At 32.0% G+C, this 23,941-nt stretch overlaps 9 protein-coding genes and 2 pseudogenes across 11 annotated transcripts, besides 5 other annotated features; 2 read left to right on the top strand and 9 right to left on the bottom strand.

Moving 5' to 3' along the window:
- Window positions 1-9,827: part of a mobile genetic element that runs on past the window's edge.
- TVAGG3_0081960 lies at window positions 227-2,556 on the bottom strand (annotated as a pseudogene). Its single transcript has one exon. A coding segment is annotated over exon 1 (2,330 nt).
- TVAGG3_0081950 (uncharacterized protein) lies at window positions 3,229-3,501 on the bottom strand (the record flags this gene model as incomplete). The annotated part of the gene is made up of 1 exon (XM_051222075.1): window positions 3,229-3,501. One exon carries the CDS (start codon window positions 3,499-3,501, stop codon window positions 3,229-3,231), a length of 273 nt encoding a protein of 90 aa, XP_051107061.1.
- Window positions 5,449-6,233, bottom strand: TVAGG3_0081940 (DNA/RNA polymerases family; the record flags this gene model as incomplete). Its single annotated transcript, XM_051222074.1, has 1 exon — window positions 5,449-6,233. A coding segment is annotated over one exon (785 nt), but the record flags the coding sequence as incomplete, so codon positions are not given.
- Window positions 7,231-8,501, bottom strand: TVAGG3_0081930 (annotated as a pseudogene). The gene has a single exon. A coding segment is annotated over exon 1 (1,271 nt).
- Window positions 9,423-9,812: a mobile genetic element.
- Window positions 9,828-14,843: 5,016 nt separating the features above from the next.
- Window positions 14,844-15,459, bottom strand: TVAGG3_0081900 (RNA polymerase II transcription regulator recruiting protein; the record flags this gene model as incomplete). The annotated part of the gene is made up of 1 exon (XM_001285207.2): window positions 14,942-15,430. One exon carries the CDS (start codon window positions 15,428-15,430, stop codon window positions 14,942-14,944), a length of 489 nt encoding a protein of 162 aa, XP_001285208.1.
- A 660-nt stretch (window positions 15,460-16,119) lies between these two features.
- Window positions 16,120-16,156: a mobile genetic element.
- Window positions 16,120-16,156: a terminal%2Cinverted (terminal inverted repeat of Banshee-A3 transposon ID:TVAGG3_0081890).
- Window positions 16,157-18,792: 2,636 nt separating this feature from the next.
- Window positions 18,793-19,035, bottom strand: TVAGG3_0081880 (uncharacterized protein; the record flags this gene model as incomplete). Its single annotated transcript, XM_051222073.1, has 1 exon — window positions 18,793-19,035. The coding sequence occupies one exon, from the start codon at window positions 19,033-19,035 to the stop codon at window positions 18,793-18,795; it is 243 nt and encodes an 80-aa protein (XP_051107059.1).
- A 53-nt stretch (window positions 19,036-19,088) lies between these two features.
- Window positions 19,089-23,941: part of a mobile genetic element that runs on past the window's edge.
- On the bottom strand, window positions 19,649-20,176 carry TVAGG3_0081870 (protein of unknown function, DUF4107 family; the record flags this gene model as incomplete). Its single annotated transcript, XM_051222072.1, has 1 exon — window positions 19,649-20,176. The coding sequence occupies one exon, from the start codon at window positions 20,174-20,176 to the stop codon at window positions 19,649-19,651; it is 528 nt and encodes a 175-aa protein (XP_051107058.1).
- TVAGG3_0081860 (uncharacterized protein) lies at window positions 20,402-20,722 on the bottom strand (the record flags this gene model as incomplete). The annotated part of the gene is made up of 1 exon (XM_051222071.1): window positions 20,402-20,722. One exon carries the CDS (start codon window positions 20,720-20,722, stop codon window positions 20,402-20,404), a length of 321 nt encoding a protein of 106 aa, XP_051107057.1.
- Window positions 20,771-21,334, bottom strand: TVAGG3_0081850 (uncharacterized protein; the record flags this gene model as incomplete). Its single annotated transcript, XM_051222070.1, has 1 exon — window positions 20,771-21,334. The coding sequence occupies one exon, from the start codon at window positions 21,332-21,334 to the stop codon at window positions 20,771-20,773; it is 564 nt and encodes a 187-aa protein (XP_051107056.1).
- TVAGG3_0081840 (protein of unknown function, DUF4106 family) lies at window positions 21,564-22,187 on the top strand (the record flags this gene model as incomplete). The annotated part of the gene is made up of 1 exon (XM_051222069.1): window positions 21,564-22,187. One exon carries the CDS (start codon window positions 21,564-21,566, stop codon window positions 22,185-22,187), a length of 624 nt encoding a protein of 207 aa, XP_051107055.1.
- TVAGG3_0081830 (uncharacterized protein) lies at window positions 22,611-23,225 on the top strand (the record flags this gene model as incomplete). Its single annotated transcript, XM_051222068.1, has 1 exon — window positions 22,611-23,225. The coding sequence occupies one exon, from the start codon at window positions 22,611-22,613 to the stop codon at window positions 23,223-23,225; it is 615 nt and encodes a 204-aa protein (XP_051107054.1).

Genomic DNA, 23,941 nt, shown 5'->3' with positions numbered 1-23,941 from the left:
CTGAAGGTGCTACCATGTTACCATGTGACAACATGACATTTTGACAACAGTTCAGAGGAAGGTAGTTATGAATTATTTTGAAGAAACTGAAGGTGCTACCATGTTACCATGTGCTACCAGGTCATTTAACTTCTCTGAAAAAATGTGACAACATGACATTTTGACAACAGTCATGAAAGGATTAATGCAAAAATAAATTCAAATCATACTTTATAAAGCTAGACCTTCAGGTCTCGCCGCTTCGGTCTGAAAGACCTTCAGGACTCAAAGAGTCCGTTAGCGGCTCATTTACAGTTTCATCATCAGTAAATGATTCCTCATTATCGTTTGTTCAACCTGTTTATATAATCCTTTCATTTCTTCTTTCAAAACATAATACCATGTTTGTTTACCGTCTATTCTTCTATTTTTCCTATCACATTTATCCTAATACTATTTGAAAGTTTTTGTCTTTCATGTGATGGTTTGCAGAATAAAGCATTTTCACACGTCATACCTGCACACAATTCATCATAATGTGTATTTATCCATACATCTAAAGGATTTGATGATAATTCAATTAAATCTTGTTGGCTTCAGTCATCGGTATGATTCGTACATTAAATGATGAAAGTCGTAATTGATAAAATACGTCAGTAAATTATCATAAAATTCCTTTGTGCATGAATCCATCAAATTCTGAAGTAATCAAATTGACCCTTGAATTTACCATTAACTCTTAAAACTACGTATCTTCTGTCTCCAACTTCAATTTGACAGGGTAAACGTTGTTAGTTACGAAAATGAAGTTTGCAACGTCTGACTGTTCTTCTGGGTTGATTCTTTCATTAATTCTTATCTCATTATCCGTAATAATTGATTTCAAAGCGTTGAAGTTTGCGAGTCTGTCTTCACCCACATTCTTGAGTTCATTAAGTACAAGAAACATTTTATTTTCAACTACTGAATTGAAATTACCCGTTAGCTCACTTATTTCGGTAATGTTTACATGAAAAACCAGCGAGAAGTTCAGAAATAATGTCTGTAAATCTGTTTACCTGTTCCCTGAAGTCCTTTCAAAATAATTGCTGTTTCATTCTTGATTCCGCGGATGTTGAATCATTGATGCAATCCAGCCGAGAAGGTATTTATACACTTCATCGTTATTATCACAAATGGCTTCTTTAATGAAATTCATAAACATCTCAATTTTTGAGTAATCTGGTTTTTCGAGAACGTTGTATTTATAACCTTGAAACTTGAAAAACATCTGGGGAATCAGATTTAAAGCAAACACCCTTAACGGTTAATGAGGATAATTGATTTAGTAGTACATCCCATGCTGTTATTGTTTTACCTTCTTCTTTAATAATTTAATCATTTTGAGTGATCTCTTTCATGTTGACTGAAGAACAAATGATATTTTGATTCATTTTGTCGTATATTATAGTCCTTTTGAATGAAATATTTATTTCCACAATCTACAAAAACGATTACACGTGATAAATCCTCAATTACTTCAGAACTTTTATACTGATGATTTTCAGCCTTGCGTCTAATATCTTTATCAAAAACGAGTCATCAAGTTTATATCAAATGTTATTTTTGCTTACGAATAAAGGTAAAACATATTCATCATAATATTCCTTTTGATATAGTTTTAGAATCTTCACTAAAACAAATGGAGAAGTCATTAAATGTGCATATCTACTACGTGCTTTTTCAAAATTACTTTTTGCATTTTCTGTTAAACTGCAGAAGTTATAAACGTTATCGTATGCTTCATTAATTAAATGATCCGGTAACGAATTAATAGCTTGAAACAGTGTGAATAATGTTATTTCTTTTTCTAAATTCATGTTTCCACCGTCATTATGTACTTCAAAATCACAGATGCCATCAACTATGCTCTGAGCTAGTTTATCGTCAATGTTTACATCTTTGTTTTCATTCATGATAGTCTTTATTTCTTCATTCTTCTGTTCAACTCTTACCTTAATATTCAAATCATTTAATATATCATTCACTGTTCTAGTTAATGTTGAATCATAACTTCCACGAATGAATGAGTATGTATTGATTGGTTCTGTTGCATTCTTGCGAACTCTTGAATCAGCCATAACCACTAAAGAACGCTTTGAATCATCCATAGAAGTCATGATATCAATATCATAATCATTGCAGGAATAACATTTAATCATTCTGTTCGAGGTTGAATAGAAGAAATTAGTGTTGCAATAAATGTGAAGACCTCCTGAAGCGGTTTTAACGATAACATCTTTATCCGAAAGTTTTGATAAAATGTCTTTTCTAACTGTTTCTTTAAGTTCATCATTGTATGATTTATTGATATCAACATCTATAATCGTTAAATTTGAAATTTTATTTACTAATAAAGCCATACCAGTTTTCCTTCCTCTTCCTCCATCGTGTTTGAGGTAGTTATGTAAATCAATCTTGTTTTCACCAATTCTTTCGTTGAGGGTTTTAGTTTCTGCCACAACTAATTCCTCAGCTAATGAATCAATAACTTTTCATCAGAAACGATATAGTTGTTGCTGTTGTTTTTGCTGTCATTTATATAGGAATAAAAAATAAAAACAATTTTAAAACTAACTTTATTTTTGGACTGCATCATATTTCCTGTGTTGTTGTCAAAATGTCATGTTGTCACACTTTTTCAGAGAAGTTAAATGACCTGGTAGCACATGGTAACATGGTAGCACCTTCAGTTCTTCAAAAATAATTCATAACTACCTTCCTCCTGAACTGTTGTCAAAATGTCATGTTGTCACACTTTTTCAGAGAAGTTAAATGACCTGGTAGCACATGGTAACATGGTAGCACCTTCAGTTCTTCAAAAATAATTCATAACTACCTTCCTCCTGAACTGTTGTCAAAATGTCATGTTGTCACACTTTTTCAGAGAAGTTAAATGACCTGGTAGCACATGGTAACATGGTAGCACCTTCAGTTCTTCAAAAATAATTATTTTTGAATAACCTAAAAACCATGAGACTTTGTCTCCGGACTCTTTGAGTCACTTAACGATAAAATAAGTGATAACAAATTTTTATTTTTATCATAAATGAATACCCCACAAGCTCAAAATTTACCACGAATCATAACAAGGGAGGAAATGATAAAAATGATGCAAGAACATGTTAAAAATAACAAACCACTAAAATTGAGAAAATGTGGTTATGCGGTAATGATGGAAAGAGAGATGTTGTCGAAGAGGAATAAAAATTAAATTTGGATAGAGTTTAAAAATTCATCTTTATTAAATTCATCTCTTCCAATCAATTTATTTATTCTATTAAATTCTTTTATTTTTGCTTCACTCAGTTTAAGGATTGAACGATAAGTTTCTAATTTTTCGATTATTTCTTTCCTCTCTTTATCGTTTTCAACCCCACCACATTGTGGCTTCTTTTTGTAATAACATATTTTTGATTTAATTCTGTTTAGTTTCTTTTTATATTCATCGTCTGGACTCTTGACTGCTTCGTTGTTACTCATTTCTTACGAAATAAAAAAATTAAATATTATTTAAATATAATGGAGTAATAAAATAAATCGGAATTTCTATTAATTTATTGTCAACTTCAACTAATGCATTGCCGTTAATATATCTAACAAATTCAGCTATTGTGTCAAATCTTCGTCTTCTTTTTGTCATTGATTTATCAGTTTTTCCATAATCGAGATGAATCAAAACTTTATCCCCTTTTTAAAATTCATGAGCCCCGAATTAATTTGTTCACGTTTAACATCATTCAACCTTTCCATTTGCTTTCTAATATATTCCCATTCTTTTGAAATATCATTTTTCATTTCCACGGTTTCATGTTTATTGTTCTATGCCATGTATTATTGTAATAATATACTAACTGCTGTATGATGGAGTCATGATTTCCATCCCAGTATATCTGACCATTAACCCCTAACGCATCTCTAAGAGTTCTCATTACCGCATCAACTATTTTATTATGAAACGTATATGGAGAGGATGAAAAGTAAAAATTAATTTGTGGGAAATAATGAGCCATAGCTGCCTGAAATCCTTTATCACCATCACCCCTTATATTATCTACTCTTTCATGATCTAGTAAGTATTGAATAGCTCTTCTTGTTTCCTGTTCTGTTTTCCCTTTCACCGGAATGCAATATAAATATCTGGTGTTAATGTTAATGGCAAATAAATAAGTAACGTTTCCTCTTGAATATTCTAAATGATCGATTTCGTATGAATATGGATATGGTGCAAATGAAGGGCGACTAAATTTTTCCTTTAACGGTTGAATTTTTGGGTCAGTTGGTTTATTTAATATTTTGAAATCCTTTTTAAAATCTTTTTGCTTCTTTAATGTTTGAAATGGATATAATAAAGTGAATGATGAAGGATTAACTGAAGGAGGAGGAGGTACTGTCGTTGGAGGGTTTGGTGTTGCAGGTGGTTTAATTTTATCTGCTTTGATTTTGGATTTCATTCCCCCCTTCATTAATTCTGGATGTATTCTATTCATTTGTTTTAAATATGCTGTATATAAAGGTTTGATATACTTTCCCGCTTCGAGTTTATGTTGAAGGATGAATTCCAAAAGTTGATCTTCATTTAAAAGTCGGGCTGAATATGGTTTAACTAATGAATCATAAATTAAAGCTTGTGCTTCATTTATGGTCTGAAGGACCTGGGCGTTTTGCACCTTTTGTTTTTGTTCCTTTGGTTTTTGCGGCTCAGGATTATATAATTTATATAATTTATATAATTCATCAATATCTTCTTCTGTTAATACTTTATTTTTGAAATCTTTCAATTGTTTAAGTTGTGATTTACTTTTTCCCTTTGAATATTCATTATTTTTAATTTTGTCTTTAATTTTAGAAATTATTTTATCATGATATTTCAAAACTTCATTTTTATAATACGAATAATAATAATCCATATCATCACCCGTTATATTGTTATCATGTTTTTGGAGATATGATTTTAATTCATAATAATTAAGAAAATTTTGATTAAGTACTAAATCATCAATTAAATTTTTTAAATCTACGCTATTCATTTATATAAAAATAAAATAAGTGTTTTAAGGGTGCCCGCCTCTTTGAATCATAGTATCAAAACCATTATTTACGGTTCCTTTTGTCTCTTCTGTGGCATTTTATTAAATAAATGGCATACAACATCCATTTTCACAACATACAGCCTTAGTGTGTGCTCCTGTTAATGCAGTCTTACCGATTGTTAAGCGAGTCATTGACCCGTTTTTAAGTTGTAAATTAATATTCTGACCATCAAATATCACTTTATCATTTATTATATCCAAATAATTTTTAGGTGTTAATTGTTTATTTTGTCGTAAACTAACTCCTTTCATTTTTTGTGCAATCTTTTTAAAATCACTTCCATCAATTGAACCGTTGAATGAAGTATAACACTTAGGACATAAAGCAACCATGTTATCACCTTGTTTCTCAATTGCTAAACCCAATAACTTCTTCTCATGTGCTTTTTCTTCAGCTTTATTCTTTAATTTAGGTTTAAATTTCTCATTAAAACAGAAGAAATCAAAAGGTGCGAATTTGTAAATGTTTTTATCATAAAATTTTTTATCGGTTACAATTGCTTGAAATGCTTGAGTGTTAGGAAGATTTGGGTCGCCAGCGATTGCCCAATAAGATGAATCAGTATCACCTTCAATGAAATGAAAACGATTAACATCCATGCATTTATACATAAAATCATAAATGAAAACCAAATACCAGTATTTTGCGTTATCTAAAGTGAAGAATGCCTCTTGTAAACATGTATCACATCTATAAAATCTATCTTTAAGCATCACTTGATACGTATCTTCACCTATTTCTCTTATGTTTTTAAACTTATTTGACATACATGCAACGCGTGCCTTCTGTGCATTCATTATTTTAGTCTTTGCGTAATTTTGTGTATTCATTGCATCGTAACCATATGATCCATTAAGTGAAATCTTGCAAAATAAACTTTTTCCTTTATTTCCTTCTAATTCAGCCTTTTGTCTTTCGTTCATAAATTCATTCGCAAATTCATTAAAACAAGTATTTTTCGTAAATGTTAAAATTGATTGAATGTCATCAATGATAAAATGAAATCTGTCTATTAGATACCAAAGATAATAAGAAGAAAATGGTTGATATTGGTTGTGTGTTGATGCTAACTGAGTTAATTTCCTCTGTTTCTGGTCAACTGGTAGATTGTTTGATTTCATGTAATTATACATAAAACTGCCAATTGTTTTTTCATCTGTGATAATATCAAAGTTTCTTATTATTGGTAAAAAGTTTATGTAATCATTAATGTATTTTTCATCAATGTGACCCTTTACTTCAGCCACGAATAAAGTATTTTTCTTCTTAATTATTCCCAGTGCTTTTGCTTTCTTTGTTGCTGTATCACAAATGATAACACCATTCAATCTTCCCGGCATATACATTTTATGGTCAGTATATTGAATGAAATCATGAGGATTAGATGAAAATGATGAAGGATATAATGAATTAAAGTCAACACCAACGAAATGAGTCATAATGTTGGAAGTGTCCTCATTTGATACAGTTTTAGTTTCTGGATTATATGAAAGTTTATTAATGTGCGTGATTCCTTTAAGATTTACTCTATGTTGAACATTTGATAAACCACCAGTAATTCCATTACGGAGGATGTGATAAGCTTCAACTGAATCTAGAGTCATTGGTAAATTATTTTTTAATGTATAATTTCTTAAATTGATTCTTAAACGTTGAACATCTTCATCTTTATTTGATTTTACGACATTGCAATAACAACACATTAACTGACAATTTTCTTTGGTATGTGGTTTTTCATTATCGATTCTATCTAATGTTGGTTTATTAGCATATGTAAACGCTTTACCACACATTTTGCATTTAGATGAAAGGATTAAATCGTGATAGTATTGATAGTCATCCATTGAAACATTGTTTTTAGTATCCCTTTCTGCTTTTTCATCTTGTTTCTTATATGAATCAATTTTATATTTCCAATACTTTTTTGTTAATTCAAAACTTGATTCCACATTTTCTTCTTCTGGATATGTTTCGTTAGGATTGAAGTTCTTATATGCTAACGCGTAACGAATCATTGATGCATTCGATGATAAAGAAAGATTATGAAGCATGTCAATTTTATAAACAAATGTTTCTTCAATAATTTTATCAATTGGGTCAATCATAATTTCAACGTCTTTATTGCAATAATGAATAAAATATTCTAATCTATTCTCAAAATTTTTAGCATCATTGAGATATATTTGATAATCTGAATCGGATATTGTTTCTTGAGTTAATGCTGAATAAAATGAATCTTGAGTGAATGGTTCCACTTTATATAATTCTCTTCGTAATTTCCCATGTGATGAATTGATAAGGGAAAAAGGATTTAACACGTGATTTATTGTTTCCGAAATCTTGAGTGAATTGGTCTAATGTTCCACCCGCTATATAATTTCTGATGTCAATAAATCTTAATTCATATGGACAGTTTGTTTTCTTTACAATGATTTGCTTAAATTGAGAAGAAGAACCCAGCATTGATTTTATTTTCCATTTTGCAGTGTTTAAATCACGAAGAATTAAATTTAAATCAAACTTTCCCGAATTAAAACCTATGATATTCACTTTATTGAATTCCTCATCTAGAAGTTCTTTAAATGCTTCCTTCTGTTTTTCATTTAATGTATGGGACAAAGTCCCCGCCGTTTGGTCCGTTTGCGGCTTCATTAATTCTTCATATTGTTCAATATTTGATTTAGCAACTAATGAACAGGTTGAAAATAAAAATTCAATCCAATCAGAGATGAACGAATCACTTGATGTTAAGCAAAAATTCCTCGTAAATGTTTTATCACGGTCTACGACCTCGCCGCTTCGGTCTGAAAGACCTTCAGGACTCAAAGAGTCCGTTTGCGGCTTTATTTTGACAGTTGATGATACCATAAATGGTTTTAAGTAAGCGTTCAAAGTTGCACATTCAGAAAGTTGAAGTTCTTCTTTAGTCTCTAATGTTTCGAAGTCAAAAGTAATATAATATCTTGTTGGTTTATAATATTCCTGCAAATTATGTGCTAATAGCCATTGATATATCTTCTGTTTCGTGATATGTGGTGCATATGGTTGTGGGTTTTGCAATTGAACGTCTTGAATTAATCTTCCATTATTTTCTTTACATTTCTCACAATGTTTTAAAAATCTTCTTTGGTTTTTCCTTTCTGGTCATCACGGATAGAATATACTTCTTCTTTGCAAAAGGGGCAAACTTTATATCCTGTGAGTGCTTCAACGTCTGTTATTCTGTCAGCGTGAAGTTTTCCACATGGACTCTGTGTTAATAAAATATTTACTGTTTCAAATTCTGGATCTATCATTATTGATTCCACTAATGGAAAGTCTACCTTATTTATGTCTACGTCTTCTGGTTGAGGGTCACAATAATAAAAATCAATATTAACGTTTAACATTCTTGCTAACCTCTCACTTTCTGATGAAATGTCAAACCTTCATATGCATCTATGCTTCATTTAAATAACTTCTACGAGTTTTAGGATTAACACCATCAGGAATGTTATAGAAGCGTTTAAATAACCTTCTACCTTCGCTCTTATTTGATTATCATTCATTTTAGCTGTTCCGTTTTTGTTCATTTATGTAAGAATAAAAAATTAAAAAATAAATAAAAATAAAGTTTATTTTTTTAAAGTCCAGGGCTAAAGTCCATAAAATGAATTAAGAACACATAAATTTTTATCATCTGCGACGTGACGAATACATTTTAATTTACTCAAGAATGCGTACCCTGATACATTAAATCTAATTCCTGTCTTATTTAATTTCACAACTTTGAAAAGGAATGTATGAATAGCTATAAAATGATGAGATGATGTTTTATGGGTTGCTTCCATTTTTTCTGAAATAAATGAATAAATATAATGTTTATAAGTTTTCATATCTTTTATGTTCTTAATAACGAATGGTATAGACCTTTCAACTTCGTCTTCCTTCGGTGCTGTTCTTTCATATGAAACATTATTAGTATCTTCAATAATGAAACCACAATCGCATAAAATTTTATATGTACCAATTGTTTCTTTTGATATTTTATCTAACAAATCAAAAACTTTATCAACACCTGTACATTTATTTAAATAATAATTTGTGTAAATATCATGGTCTTCTTTCTTAATCGTATTTGTTGCATATGTTACATTTTTCAGTGCTTTTTTGAATTTTTCAGAATCAAGAGGAGGTGAAAGTAATACAGGATATCTCATTATCAATAAATTGTAACTTATGTTTACGAATAAATTTAGTACCTTCTTCTGAAAGTGTTTCATCTATTTCACCATCTAATAAATTTTGTGTTGATTCTGAGACATAATTTTTATATCTTTCTTCATGAGATTTTTGAACTGCTGATTCTGAAGCTGGGATATTCATTAAACCCTCTACTTCATTTCATTATATTTTTCAACTTCTCTTAATTCCTTAATTTTTTCATCTATTTCATCTCTTATTTTTTCCAGTCTTTCAATTTCATCATATTCATCATCTTTAATCCGTTCTTCATAATATTCAGGGAAAACATCAGGTTCTTTAGGTTTTTCTTCTTCAGATGTGGGATATAAGAAATTTATAACATCATCTTTATTCATTTTTCCATCATAATCTAAATCATTTAAAAACTCCGCGAATTTTTGACAATTTCTTAAATAATATTTACTAACCTCATAACCTGCCTCCTCTAATATATCCTTTATTTCCTCATTTGTGAATTCCAATTTTTTAACGTCGTTAGTCTTGACACTCATTTTCTTACGAATTAAAAAAATAAATTATTCATAAATGTAAGACATGAATTTTCAAAGTTTATTTTTTTATTTTTTTTATTTTTTTTATTTCATTATGTATGGGTTTAGTGAAAATTTCTTACGATTCTGAAAATTTTTAAATCTTGATTTATTCAAAAACGTAAGAATAAAAACCGTAAAAATCATACATTTATTTTATCGATTGTATGAAAATTACTTACAAAATCGTTCAATATTGTATGAATTCTTACGTTTACAAAAAAAGTCACAAAACCCGTCAACATATACTACTGAGCAAATACCTAGATTTTTCAAACAAATTTATTTGCATTTAATGTATTTATATGATCCATACATGATTGGTTTGCATCCCGAACGTAAAAATTATCCACAGTCCTATGAAAGTTTCTTAGCTAATAAGCAAACACCTGAAATAATAAAAAGAACAGCTATCAGGAAAAATCACGAATATTTCTTATATTGTCACATATCAAATGCGTATGAAGAGTCATTTCCCGAGTATTTTTCTGAAACATTATGGAAAGCGAAACAATTTCAATTCAGAGCTGCAACAAATGATGATTTTGGATATTGTGATGTATTCAAAGATCATATGTTAACTAAATACATTCCATCGCGTAAAAATATTTTAGATCAAAAAGAGTTACAAGATATAAGAGATTTTGTTGATAAAGCTAAACCAGAAGACTTCTTAATCATGGATCCAGATACAAAGCGATTTGTTCAATACAACCCTCGAACACTCAACCGACTAAGAATTTATGTGAGAGACACAGAGCAAACACTGTTTTTTAGGACTCATTTTGTTGGAATACTACCATACTTTCCTCGTCTTGGTGAGAAAAAATCTGAATGGTATATAAACATTTTAGATTGCGTAGAATAAACAAACTCTTTAAAAAAATCTCTAAATTTACTAATGATTTGAAAGAATGGAACCTATCTTGTTAAAGACACAGTCACTCTTTAACCATAAAATTAAAAAAATATCTAGGATATTTATATACCATTAATATCTCTAGAGAGACCTTTGATGGGATGAGGCAGCAGAACATAGCCATCTATATTTTCTCAATGCACATTGATTCGGATGAACCTTCTTCAGGTTGAGTATTTTTTGCAATTTCAAAGTAATAGAATAGCTTCTAAAATGATTTACATATACATTAACATACATTAGAATTCGATAGTATCCAAAAATTTTGCCGTCACTCCGAGGTGTTACCCCCTGCATTTTCTTTCGTTGAAAATTCGGTGTTATCTTGGTACATTTATTGAACTCGCATAGATATTTAGAGAACAGTTGATATTGATGATGTATTGTACATGACACAATGTATAAATTTATTAAGATTATTAAGTTAAACATTGTTATTGGAGATTTCTAATATGTTTATAGATTTTGATTTTTTAGTCGGAATTACTCACGCAAATGTATTTTACATGAGAAATATGAATGCATTTCAATTTTTGATTTTCAATCATCTTATATCTCGACTTTGGCCCTGGGAATTTCAATAAGATTCTATATATTATTAGATTATATGATATTATTAATTTATACAAAATTGCAGGAAAAGTTGTGCTAATTTGGTCAACTTTACTGCACAAAAGAAAGTGCTGCACGCCTGTATTTCCCAATAAAGTTTTCATTCTTTATTATTTGTGAAATGCATTGCTTAAGTTTTGAACCTTCGTACTCTGATAAGTTTTATTTTGTACGGGCAGACTATTGCATGTATTAGTTCAATAAAAATTAGAAAAATGAAATATCAAATTTCAAATCAATCAAATTCAATAAATACATTATGTGCTATTTGATCAAAATATATTTTTGAGCTAAACTATTTAAGTCAAAATCGTGTTTTTATTATAAGAAAAATGTAAATAATAAATAAATATATAAAAGAAAGCCACATAAATATTTGAAAATGTAAGTAAAAATGGAAACGACACCTGTTTTGTACTGATTATCATAACGGAGAACCTCTCTTTTCGTGATAATAAGGCTCAGCGCTTTTTATGTTACAGTACGCAAGCAAGTAAAATGACTTCACATCTACTTCCTGAAGTGGTATTTCTGGAGAAATCGCTGCGCGACGAACAGAATTTTTGGTTTCATTCAATGAGTAGAACTGATTAGAATAGACCACTAATCTCGAATTTATTATCGTCTATGCGTAAAGCCAAAAGATTTGCGCATGAATAGCCACGTCGATTTATTAGATACCAATTGAAATCACCAATGACGATGTAACTGTATCTTGGAATGTTGTGCATTTTCATGATTGCATCAAAGTACAAATTGAAAACATGGCCATTAGATCCGTCTAATTTTCCTCTGTGATAATCTGTTTGGGCATAAACCGTTATTAAGGGGCGCCCCTTTGTTAACTGCCAAAACTCTGTTTTGTAACTGTTCAACGTCCGCTAAGGTCATATTCTTATTAGTCGTCAACAATGGACTAGAATCTTTCAAGGTCAAAAGTTCATACAGTTCGTTTCCAGAGTATCCGTAAAACAGTTTCCTGATTTTAATGAACGCATCAAGGACAGGAACATCAGAGTAGGCATCTTGCATCAGGTTTCCGAGGAATAGATAAGACATGCTGATAACCAGAACCTTTATTGTATTGCCATTCCTATAATGTATATCTTCCCTCATTCCTGAAAAATGAAGCAAGAAAGTCTGATTGCAATTCATCATCGGATTCTTCACTTAAACATCTATGTACAATTTGCCAAACTCATCATTGATTTCTTGGATTTCCATAAAGTCCTCATTACTTCCCATGTAAAGCTTAGCGCCATTAGGCTTAGTTAGTATGTCCAAATATATTTGGGCCAACCTTGCTGGCTTGTTCATGGCTTCGGCTATTATGATAGCATCCATGCTGCACGTTGGGAGGTCAATCTGGCGATGTATATATATCAATTCGGAGAGTAGGAACTGAGGTAAGGTTAACGGTACTACTGATTTGTTAAGATATTGGAAAATTTGCTTTCCTTGTTCGCTAAGTCTAGTATGGTTTGACTCTTCCAATACTTCACGTAATGACTTGTTCACATCTTTGCGAATACAAATTCTGTCGTCCATTTTCAATAAGCAAGCTTGCAAATTATCGAAAATTTTATTAACTCCAAGCAAACTCTGATTATTGCTCAAGTTTTCAATCGCTGCTCTATCACTTGCGAAACTTAGAAAATTTGTTTTACTTTTTTCTATGCACTTACCGTCATTACGGAAGATGTATGTTACTAATTTGGCTGAAATTGATTTCCAGAAAGGAATGAGCCTATCCAAAGAGCCTACATATTTATTAGATACATAGCTATTTGTGATCTCATTACTAATATCCTCAATTATTTCTTTGAGTCCATTATCGAGATATCCAGCCATTATTAAAAATTTTTAATTAAAACTTGATGTACCAAAAGTGACACTTTTGATGTAATTTTCATGGAAAGTGTTTTGAGGGAAAATAAGAGGAAATTCAAAATGGGGTAATTGATCTATTCATAGCTCCCAAGTTTCATGCAGCAAATCCGAAATCAAGTCCAAGATTATCAATAATCTTTGTACCAATATTCGGTGTCCAGCAAAATAGACATAGTAATATGCATTTCTGATGCATATAGGATTGATACTCTGCACATTTTTTGAATAAACTATTATTTCTTATCTCATTTTATTTTATATTTCATATTTTAAAACTCAAAATAGGAAAAAATACCTTACATCATTAATGTGCTGCACCAATGCTTGATTTTTTTGGCATATAGAAATGCTGTAAGTTTGTATCTTCAAACTTTAGTTCACTAAACTTTATTCATCTCCATCGGACTTAAAATAACATATTGAATTACTAAAAAATAAGACATGTGAAGCTTTATTCCTAGTAAAATACCATATATAGGCTTGGGAAATGAATCCATCTAAACTTTCATCTGCTAATCAAGAAAGCAGAATCTGATTTTTGACTTTATCTATCTTTCAATGTATTTGTTATGGCATTGTACGCCTGATTGAGAACAAAGATTTTAAGAATATTTTACACATAATGCAAGATGATTATCTAAATTGACGTGGTTAACTGTGTGTTTGCGAAAAATTCATATTAAATTACTTTTTATATACATCAACAAATTAATATGTTTATTAATCTAGTGCTTCATCATAATGATATGATTTTATAATAATAATTACAACTTATAGGAAAGACAATTATGTTTGTGGGTTATGGGGTTGAAACAGCAGTATTCATGCTTAAAAACTTGATATGATTTCCAAATATAGTAAACGGGATGATATCGCATAATGCGATATTGCGTTTATTGTATACTTTATATTGGTACATGTTTTAAGCCTATATATGAATACAGTTAAAATATTCGTTCATAATTTAAGGGTAATCATAACAATTTTTTGGGTAAATTTCATTATAGTTCGCAAACATTGAAATGAAATCAGTCGTAATAAAATTTATGATAAATTTGTAAAATGCATTTTCAAATTTTGAGAAAAATCATGTATTGATATAATGATCGGTCGCACATAAGCCGGATATTTATTTCGGGCTTGTTGGGATTTTCAAAATTCGATAATTTATAACATATCCTTTTTACCTCGTATTCGTCTTGTATATGATTCACGTCTTAGTAATTTATACATTACTACAAAGACTACTATGTGAACAATAAGGAGAACAATCGCAAGCGTTAATAACGCGCGATGCAACCCCATTTCCCGATACTGAAATGAAGTTCTTCGGTATTTTCCTTTTGCATTTAAGATAATTTTGAACCGTTTTAATGATTTTTTTTTTCATAAACTTTCTAATTTAGATTTTTATTTTTTGAAAAATTAAAAAATCTCAGAATCGGTGTTGTTTTAGTTGAGTATATCAGGTAAATTTAATGGTTACCATATATAGTTTAAATTATATTCTAATTTTATTAAATTCATTCGTTTACATCGAATTCTAGTGACCATTTCTATTTAAAAATAGGTAAACGATTAAGATACAATATAACCAAACAATTTATTCGTACTGATAGTAAAAACCAGAAAATTAGAAAGGATTCAGGTTTCTAAGGACTGAATACCATCTATTCTTAACGGCACAAGCTGTCCTACCAGGTAATTTGTTTGCAATTAATGTCCATTTATTACCAATTCTTCTCTGTTCTGAAAGAATCAGTTGATCTTCCCATGTCTCAAACTTTGACTTTTTAAGATCAGGGGCGAGTCTATACCGCCATCTTTCTCTGCACTGTATAGCGTTCCTACCTGGAACCTTTTCTGCCACAACATCCCACACAATTGGATGACACTCATTTACTGCAGCAACCAACAATTTGTCTTCTTCTGCAGACCAGAGACCCTTAACGACTTTTGTTTCCTCTGTGCGGCTCTGTGGTGACTGATTTTCTGTGAGACTTTCTTCCAAAAATTTCTTAGCTCCCTGCAAGAACTGAGTTTCAGGTGCAGGAAGTGGAAGATCAAGGATACTTGGCAGATGGAAAAAGCTTTTCATCTGGCTCGGCGTTTCTAACATCATTTAAAAATATGAGATTTGATAAATTGAATTGTTTTCATCCAATTATAACAAAAAAATATAAAATCAAAAATAATTGTTATAATTTAAATGAAGAAGTAATTTCAAACGATTTTATTTATGATCAAATTTTATATATTTTTTTGGATCAAATCCATTTTAATAGAATTTATATACTATTCATCTATTAGTAAACACTACCGTATATTATTTTTTAAGCTATCTTATTTTTTGAAATTTTATTCAAATCTTTGGTCGCAAGAAGAATTGCATGATAAATAAAAACATTTAATCAAAGTCAATTTTATTTTTCATATTCAAATGGACTGAGTGTTAACATTTAACATTTTTTGCTAATTGTCGTCAAAAATTAGGCGTAAAGCAAAAATTGATATTTCATATGGTTTTATGATAGATAAGCATTATATTCCCACTCATTATATTCGTAAATTTTGAGGTTTATCCTTCGCTTTGAAGATCATTGAATTTGATTTTTATATAAAATAGTTATATATTAGAAAATAATATGAGTTTATGTGATATTATTTTTCAGAAGATTTCATTCTATATGCCTATGAAAGGTACTCTCAAAACTAACTTTTTCCTAATTATAATTAAATCTAGAATATTGTATTATGCTTAGTATTATTTCATTTTTCTCATTCAATTTAGAATTTACAAATGTCAAAAAATTGAGAGCTGTCACTTTTGGTGAATTTCTGTTTATTACAAAATGATATATACTAGAATATATAGATATGATTAAATTGTATGAAAGATTTTAAACGTTTTTTAATTCTTCACAGTTTCTTAATTTCAGGTTTAAAATGATATATATTAGGATATCTAGATATGATTAAATTGATTGGGTTTCATTATTTATTAATTTTGAACTCTATTTCAAATTTGATAAGATTTTTATATCTTTTAATCACTTCATTTATCAACATGGATGAACCATGCGATGAAGATATCATCACCAAGATAAAAGAATCCAGAAGGGCGAACATTGTTGTTACTGTTACACCTGAGAATTCCGACACAGATGAAGAGCCATTAAATGAAGAAGAGGCAAAAGAGATGACATTGACCAATCCAATGCCCAGGTTCTCGATTTCAATATTCATCAGGATGCATCCAAAGCTCCAGCTCCGATCATTGTGCAACTTCACATATGAACAGTTGGAATACCTCGCTGACATTATTGAATCCAACTGTGGAAGGGCCAGAAGAGGAAGGAAGGTCAAATTTTCAACAATCGAGTCTCTCTTCCTCACGCTCACATATTACTGCACATACTTGCCCTATTCAGCATTATGTCCGTTGCTACATATTTCCCAGTCATGCTATTCCAAATTAGTTACAAGAACTACCAATGTTGCATTTCCAATCTTTGCGAGCTATTTTCTTCCCAATCACTGTCCACCGTTAACTTCAATGAAGAACAAATTTACAAACTTCCCTGATGCTGTTGCAGCTGTAGACAGCACTACAATTCCTTTCAACATTCCTTCGGTAAAGGAAGAGAGGCTTTATAGTTGGGATGAAAAAAACCACTGCAACGGTATTAAGCTCCAAGTCCTCGTGTCACCAGATGGAAAAGCCATACATCAAAACGTTGAGTTTATGGCTGCAGTCCATGACAAGAAGATTTTCGATTTGTCAAAAGTCTCGGATTTTTTGACAGTAAAGCGAGGATTTGATGATTACCAATATCCTGTACTTGCCGACCGGGGCTATATTGGAATCCAGAAATATCACCTTACTGCCGTGGTGATGAAGAGAAGCCACGAAGAAGCAGACGTTGAACGCAACAACGCCATTGCCCAAGACAGGCAGATTGTCGAGCGTTTCTTTGCACGTTTCAAGTCATGCTGGTCCTGCATGAAAAATGGTTTTCGAGGTGAGCGCACATCACTTCCTCTGATCATATCAGGTTTAGTCGGTTTGACAAATTATAACATTGATGGATCACCCCTGAATGATAATGAAGAGTTACTCCTTTTCGAAGATTTTACACCAACAAAGGTTCTTCCTTCAAGCGATACCGTCGCTGCTGTTGTTGCACCCTCCATGAAACCATCAAAGCGGAACATCATTGCTGTCGTTCATCAAGCTGTCGATATCATACAGTCATCACAAGAGGCGAACTACCTTTACCCAATTAAAGGTGGTATTGTTGGTCTTCATAATATGGGAAATACGTGTCATTTGAACGTATGTTTACAGGTTCTGTTCTACATATCCGAAGTGAGAACCGAAGTTTTGAAGGTTGCCAATCAGTCCTCTCCCATCGTAACAGAGATGTCAAGTATCTTTACAAATTTGAATTCATTGAAGTCCAAAGGTTTAGTCTTCGTTCCCCATGAACTTGCCACATTACTTGGTAACTCAACATATGAGGCACAAGATTGTGATGACACGATGACAAGATTGATCACAGATCTCGCAGAGCAAATACCAGGAATCGGTCAACTCTTCCGAATCACTTACCGTGATAGTGCCAACGAACAAACAAATTGCTACTCGATTCACACCAGAATTGGAGAACCAGATCTCGATCATGCCAGTCAATATCATTTGTCAACTACAAGGAACACATCATGGCCACAATTCTTGACTTTCGACATTCAGAGAGAGTGGCAGAATGATTCGATTCATCAAGTTATCTTTGACTTCCCGAAAAAGTTGACACTCCCAACAGTCGAAAGGCAAAGATATCAATTGATTGCAATTGTTGCCTATTGCAATTTTCATTACGTGAGTTAGTATCCCTATCTTGGGTACGGCGGCATTGCGTTCCACCTTACCCAAGATAACGGTTTGACACTTTATAAAACCGCTAACGTATATTTTACAACACAAACGACAACACTAACTTAACCTTAAATATTTATAAAGCCGCCAACCACTTCACCTCACTAACATTTTCGCTAACGACTTCACTAATGAAAAAATAAACGTTCTCACTAACGTTCCCACTAATGTTCTCATTTACAAAAGTATTGCAGCGCTTCCCATTGCTGTGCTTCACACAATAGTTCATATTCTTCAGTATCGCTGCTGTCACTCCAATCGTCAGAGTCAAAGTCACTGTCAAAATAAATGTATGTAAGTTTTGACAAAGCTAATGAAACACGCTTACCGTTTGTATCTATTGCTTTTATATATCTCCCATTATGTTTGTTGTCATAAACGCTCAAACTAACTTTACCCTTTCTCCCTCGTATCTGATAAAATGTATTTTCACGAGGAACGAAGAACAAGTTCTTGAACTCATGACCGTTGTAGTTTGTTATCTCAATAGTTTTCGTCATTTATATAAAAATAAAAATTTTCAGTAAAAATAAAACTAATGAAATATTTTATTCCTCACTGTCATCTGCTTTCTCCAACTCTTCTAACTTCTTCTTAAGTTCAGCAATGTTGTCCTCATGAAGTTTAATCTTTCTCAAAATTCCTTCTTTATCTAATGGTTGCTTTATCTTTCTAAACTGAACTCTACCATCCTTCATAGTATGAATGTAAAAACCTTCTGGAATAGTTCCTGATTTAATGTATTCTACCAAAAACTTTTGTTTCATTGCTTCAGTGACTTTAGTCGTCATTTCAATCAAATAAAAATTTTAATATTAAATAAAAATAACGTTATTTTTTTTCAGTAAGGAAACGCAGGAGTTTTACGATTTATTTGAGGAGTAGGTTCTGGTTTAAATGTTGGAGTCGGTTTAGGAGTTGACTTTTGAATAGGAGTTTGTACTTCCATAGGTTCAGGAGTCATTGAAGGTTTTGCTTGTGAAGGCGTTGGTTTTGACGTTGGTTTTGGCGAAGGTGTTGGAGTTTGTTTAACTTCAGCTACTTCAGTATTATTTACAACATTTGCTTTATTTCTTTTCAACATCATAACTGCTCCTGCTGTAGCTAGCAAACCTAGTGGGAGACCATATCTTATATAAGGACTTGACCAAATGCTATTTTTGACAGGAGCTGGTGGAACACCTAACCTTGGTGAGACTGCTCTTTGCCATTGTGCAGCTCATGACCGTTGTAGTTTGTTATCTCAATAGTTTTCGTCATTTATATAAAAATAAACTTAAAAATAAACTTAAAAATAAATGATATCACCACCCTCACACGTATGAAAACATAGCACAAAAATAAATTTAGGTGAAGTGGTGAAATCTCACCTCTTTTTTCACCTGGTTTTTCACCCTGTTGAATTCATTGCTTTATAACTCTCTTCCTTGGTTTCTTTTTAGTTGCTTTCTTCACGTCTGTCTCCAACTTGACTGTCTTTCTTCTTCGGCCGTAATGATACCAGTTACTTCCACCAGTCAATGGGTCAAATGGTCGTTCATAAGGGTTTCCATACATTCCATAAGGTCCGTATGGAAGAACTACTGGTGGAGAAGAAACATTTTCTTTAGTTCCATCGACTCTATTTAAATGCATTGTTTCACCTTTCATCTGGTCATTAAAGTCTTTTGCGTGTTTTGCAAACTCATCGTCCTTTCCTAAAGCATTTTCTGACTCAGTCGCAACCAAATTGGATGCTTTATTTATGAGCCCCATTTTATTTAATCTTAACTTCTTTGCAACCCAGCCTCCAATCTTTCCTTTATTTGCATCTAATGTCTTTGAAACCCTTCCTCCACTCATTTTATTTACTGCGTCATAAGCTCCAAGTGCTTTTGCTCCAAATGCTAATGCTTTTGTTCCCATTGCGCCTAAAGCTGCCCAAGCTACCATTTACCCCATATTAAAATCATCTCTCTTCAATATTATCTCATAAAAGTTCTCGTTACTGGAGAAAGTCAATGAAATATAAGCGTTCTCACTGGCTTCGCCCTCACCGCTTTGCGGTCTATCTAACTTATTTCTTATATCATCTATACGCTTCAAAATGTCTGAACAATTGCTAACATCTTCTACAACAGTTATTTCATCATGAATGACCTTCAAGAACAAGCTCATTTAATATGCTATTAAAATCATCTCAATAATGAGTCCATCCTTTCCGTCTTTGGGTAGCACAACATCTTTCATTGTAGAAGGTTCGACAAGTCTTATGTTAAACTTACTGACAAAGTTTGTTATACTATAATGCTTTGGCGGTGAATACATATAGTTTGAAAGACATAATATAGATTCTTCAGCAAATTCACTTATACTGGATTTTATAACAATGTTCTCACGAGACCAAATACCACCAATTGACAATCTTGTAAGCAATCCTGCTGAACCTTCTACTGTAAACGTCGATGGTAACATTCCACGAAGGTCATCTATTGACATCGTTGAGTCACTGAATTTAAATATTTTCTTAAAGCAATCGTCATTATCTCACCATGCAATAGCTTTGAAGTTTTCATTCGAATATACATCTGCTTCATTAAATGTAAAACCTGACTTCTTTGCAGAGATGACTTTAAAATCTATTGCATTTGTTTCAAAATTATATGCTATGGTAACTTCTGAAGGTAATGGATGCCCTTCCGCAGTCAGTTGTTCTCTCACTACCGTTTGAAGCTTTGTATTAAAAACTTTCATGTCATCTCCTGTGTCTAGGTTCACATACACAGCAACAGGGAAACTATCTTGCTTCTTTGTTTCATCATTATATCTCAAAACATTAAAGTTCTTCAATAATATTGTTCTTCCTGCTGGAATACTTCGAACCTGTCTGATTTCAATAGCTTTCTCACCTCCTACATACTCTACCCAGTGTCTTGGATATTCATAAGTATACTGACTTTCTTGAATTTTGGTTGGTTTCATCATAACATGTTCATAGTATATCTTTATACTCTTGTCAGTTAGACTCGGTGCTATGTTCTGAATATTTCTGACTTGCATTTTTAATGGAGATAAAATGAAGCATTTAATACATGACGTAGATGAAGACATGAATGAAACTACAGACAAACTTAACTCTTCTCTTATTCTTCCTTTCAGCAAAGATTATGAATTCTGTTCAAATGGTGTGTATTTCTATTGTGGAAAGATGGGCTCAGGTAAGACATTTAACCTCATTCGTCATATACTTATAACAGAGCGTTTAGGAAACGACTCTTACTATGACCAAATCATTATATCAGCAACTTCAGACTCTATGGATTCAACAGCGAAAACATTTATGTCAAAAGTTCAAGCCTCTGTCGTTAAAGTTCCAGACAGTGAACTCATTGAATTTCTTCAACGTTACATTCGACGTAAGAGAAAATATTATGCCATCGTAGAGTTCATACAGTCAGGAATGCAAAAGACTTCTGAGGAGATGGAAAGAATTATTGACAAACACCACTTACGTCAATACTCAGGAGTTTACGATATGAAACGACTTACAAACTACATTCTATCAAAACTTTCAAAATACCCCTTCAAAAAGTATCCTTCAAACACTCTGCTCGTTTGTGACGACTTCGCCGGAAAAGGTTTAGTGTCAAAACCAGACTCACCATTAGCTAACATCATTACTAAAGTCAGACATTACCATTTAACTGTAGCAATACTTATGCAAATATGGAGGTTTTTAGCTTTAAACATAAAACGTCTCATAACTGACTTCGTTATCTTTCAAGGTTTCTCACGCTATGATATTGAACTCATTTGGAAACAGTCAGGTATAACATTACCTTTTGAAGAAATTTGGGAAGCATATAAGTCTCTCATCTCTCCTCGTTCATACCTTGAGATTCATATCATGACTAATACCATTAAAGTCAAAAATATTCCATGGGAACGACCAACATTGTTTTAAAGTTTAACCTTCAATTGACTGATGGTAAACAAATTCCATGCATCTCTGTCGCCATTTCTGTTAATATTTTTGCTGTCATTCATATCATCCACTTCCCCATCCGTTAGCTTTTGAGGATATGCGTTAGAATAGCTGTTCTTAAATGAAGGCTTTTCACCTTTGAGAACATAAACTCTATAACTTTCTGCATACTTTATGTTTGAACCTCCTGAGCCATCATTGACATAAATTTTTATAGGCTTCCACCCTTTGTTCATGTTCCTGCTTCTTCCCTTAGCTCTTTTGTTCAGTAGTTCTACATCTTTATACACAGCACCTGTCTCAGTGAATTCAACAATATTTTCATTCGTTAGCTTTACATTCAAACCCTTGTCGAGTATATTGTTCATTTCATACATATAAAAGGTTTTTATTCTATATGAAATGAGAAGCAAATCCATCTTAGCTGGTGCCGTTAATGTTCCAATTGAACCAACATCAAATGTTGACTCACGAACGACAAACAATATTGTCATAAAGAACTATAGTTCGGAGTGTTTGAAAGAAAAAGAACCAGATCTTAAGTCGGTGAATTTAAACACAGCTTCAAACGCTAACGCTACATCAGATGTTAAGTTAGAGTATCCACCACTGGACCAAGTTCTTTCAAGAGAAGCCAACGACAACCCTTACACAAATGTTCAAACAAATCCTTCAGATAACGTAGACCATTACCTTCTTCAGTTATACCAAACAATTTTACTCAAAGACGATAAGAAGCTTTTGACAAATCTTATAAGTAAGAACCAAATAATTCTAACAAAGGAGGACCTTGAAAATGTTATCTCACGAATAACAGGGAAACAATCTGTCATTGACTATCTCGACCCTGAAATCGAATGCTGTGGTCAAACACCACTATTCATGAAAATAGGTAACATCCGCATCATTGAAATACCAGGTACTCCAGGAGTTGAGTTTAAGTATAGATATTCAAATGAGTATACAAAACTATCTACTTACTATAAATTATGTCTTAAATATGTTTTAGTAAATTAAAACAGTCAGGAGGCTCTTTGAGCCCATCTTGGCGCTTTGCGCCGTTAGTCAAAAAAATTTTCAAGTTAGCAATTTGTAATATCTATCCAAAACTTCTTCAACAGTATTGAATTCATCTTCATAATGTAGACCTAATCTTATTGACTTGGTGCAGTTTTCACTAACACAATATTTTTCTGTTCTCTTGACTGACATAACTAACTCATTTGTTTCATCAAACAGCAACAACCAAAGTTCATGACCTAATACATAACATTCATACTTTATATTTTTAGCTCTGAGTTCTCTTGTAAGCTGTTGCATTTAATATTTTCTAAAAAGTCAACTTCAACAGTCATTCGCACTGGTGCCTTCAGTTCTACAGGCTCTCCTTGAAAGTCAACAAGTCTGAATTGCATGTCTTTCAAATTATGAGGACTAATGCGAACCCATTTACCTAAATGAGTTGCTATGACAGGAACGTTTGGAATGAACATTGAATTGACTGCATAACAGAAGGATTTATATTCTACTGAACCTTTACTATTAACTCCTGAAATACCTGTGACATTAGCTATTTTTGACTCAACGTACAAAAATTACCATAACATACGTATGGAACAGATTTTCATCTCGTCGTTTTGTCAACACTTTTCAAAGGAAATGTCATATGGTATGCACCCAAAAAAGTTGTACTCTATGACTCATCTTGGTATCTTAAATCTTTCTCGCTGCTG

Source organism: Trichomonas vaginalis, chromosome IV, assembly GCF_026262505.1.
Source record: "Trichomonas vaginalis G3 chromosome IV, whole genome shotgun sequence".
NCBI classification, from domain to species: Eukaryota; Parabasalia; order Trichomonadida; family Trichomonadidae; genus Trichomonas; species Trichomonas vaginalis.
This window is presented reverse-complemented; position numbering and strand designations above follow the sequence as displayed.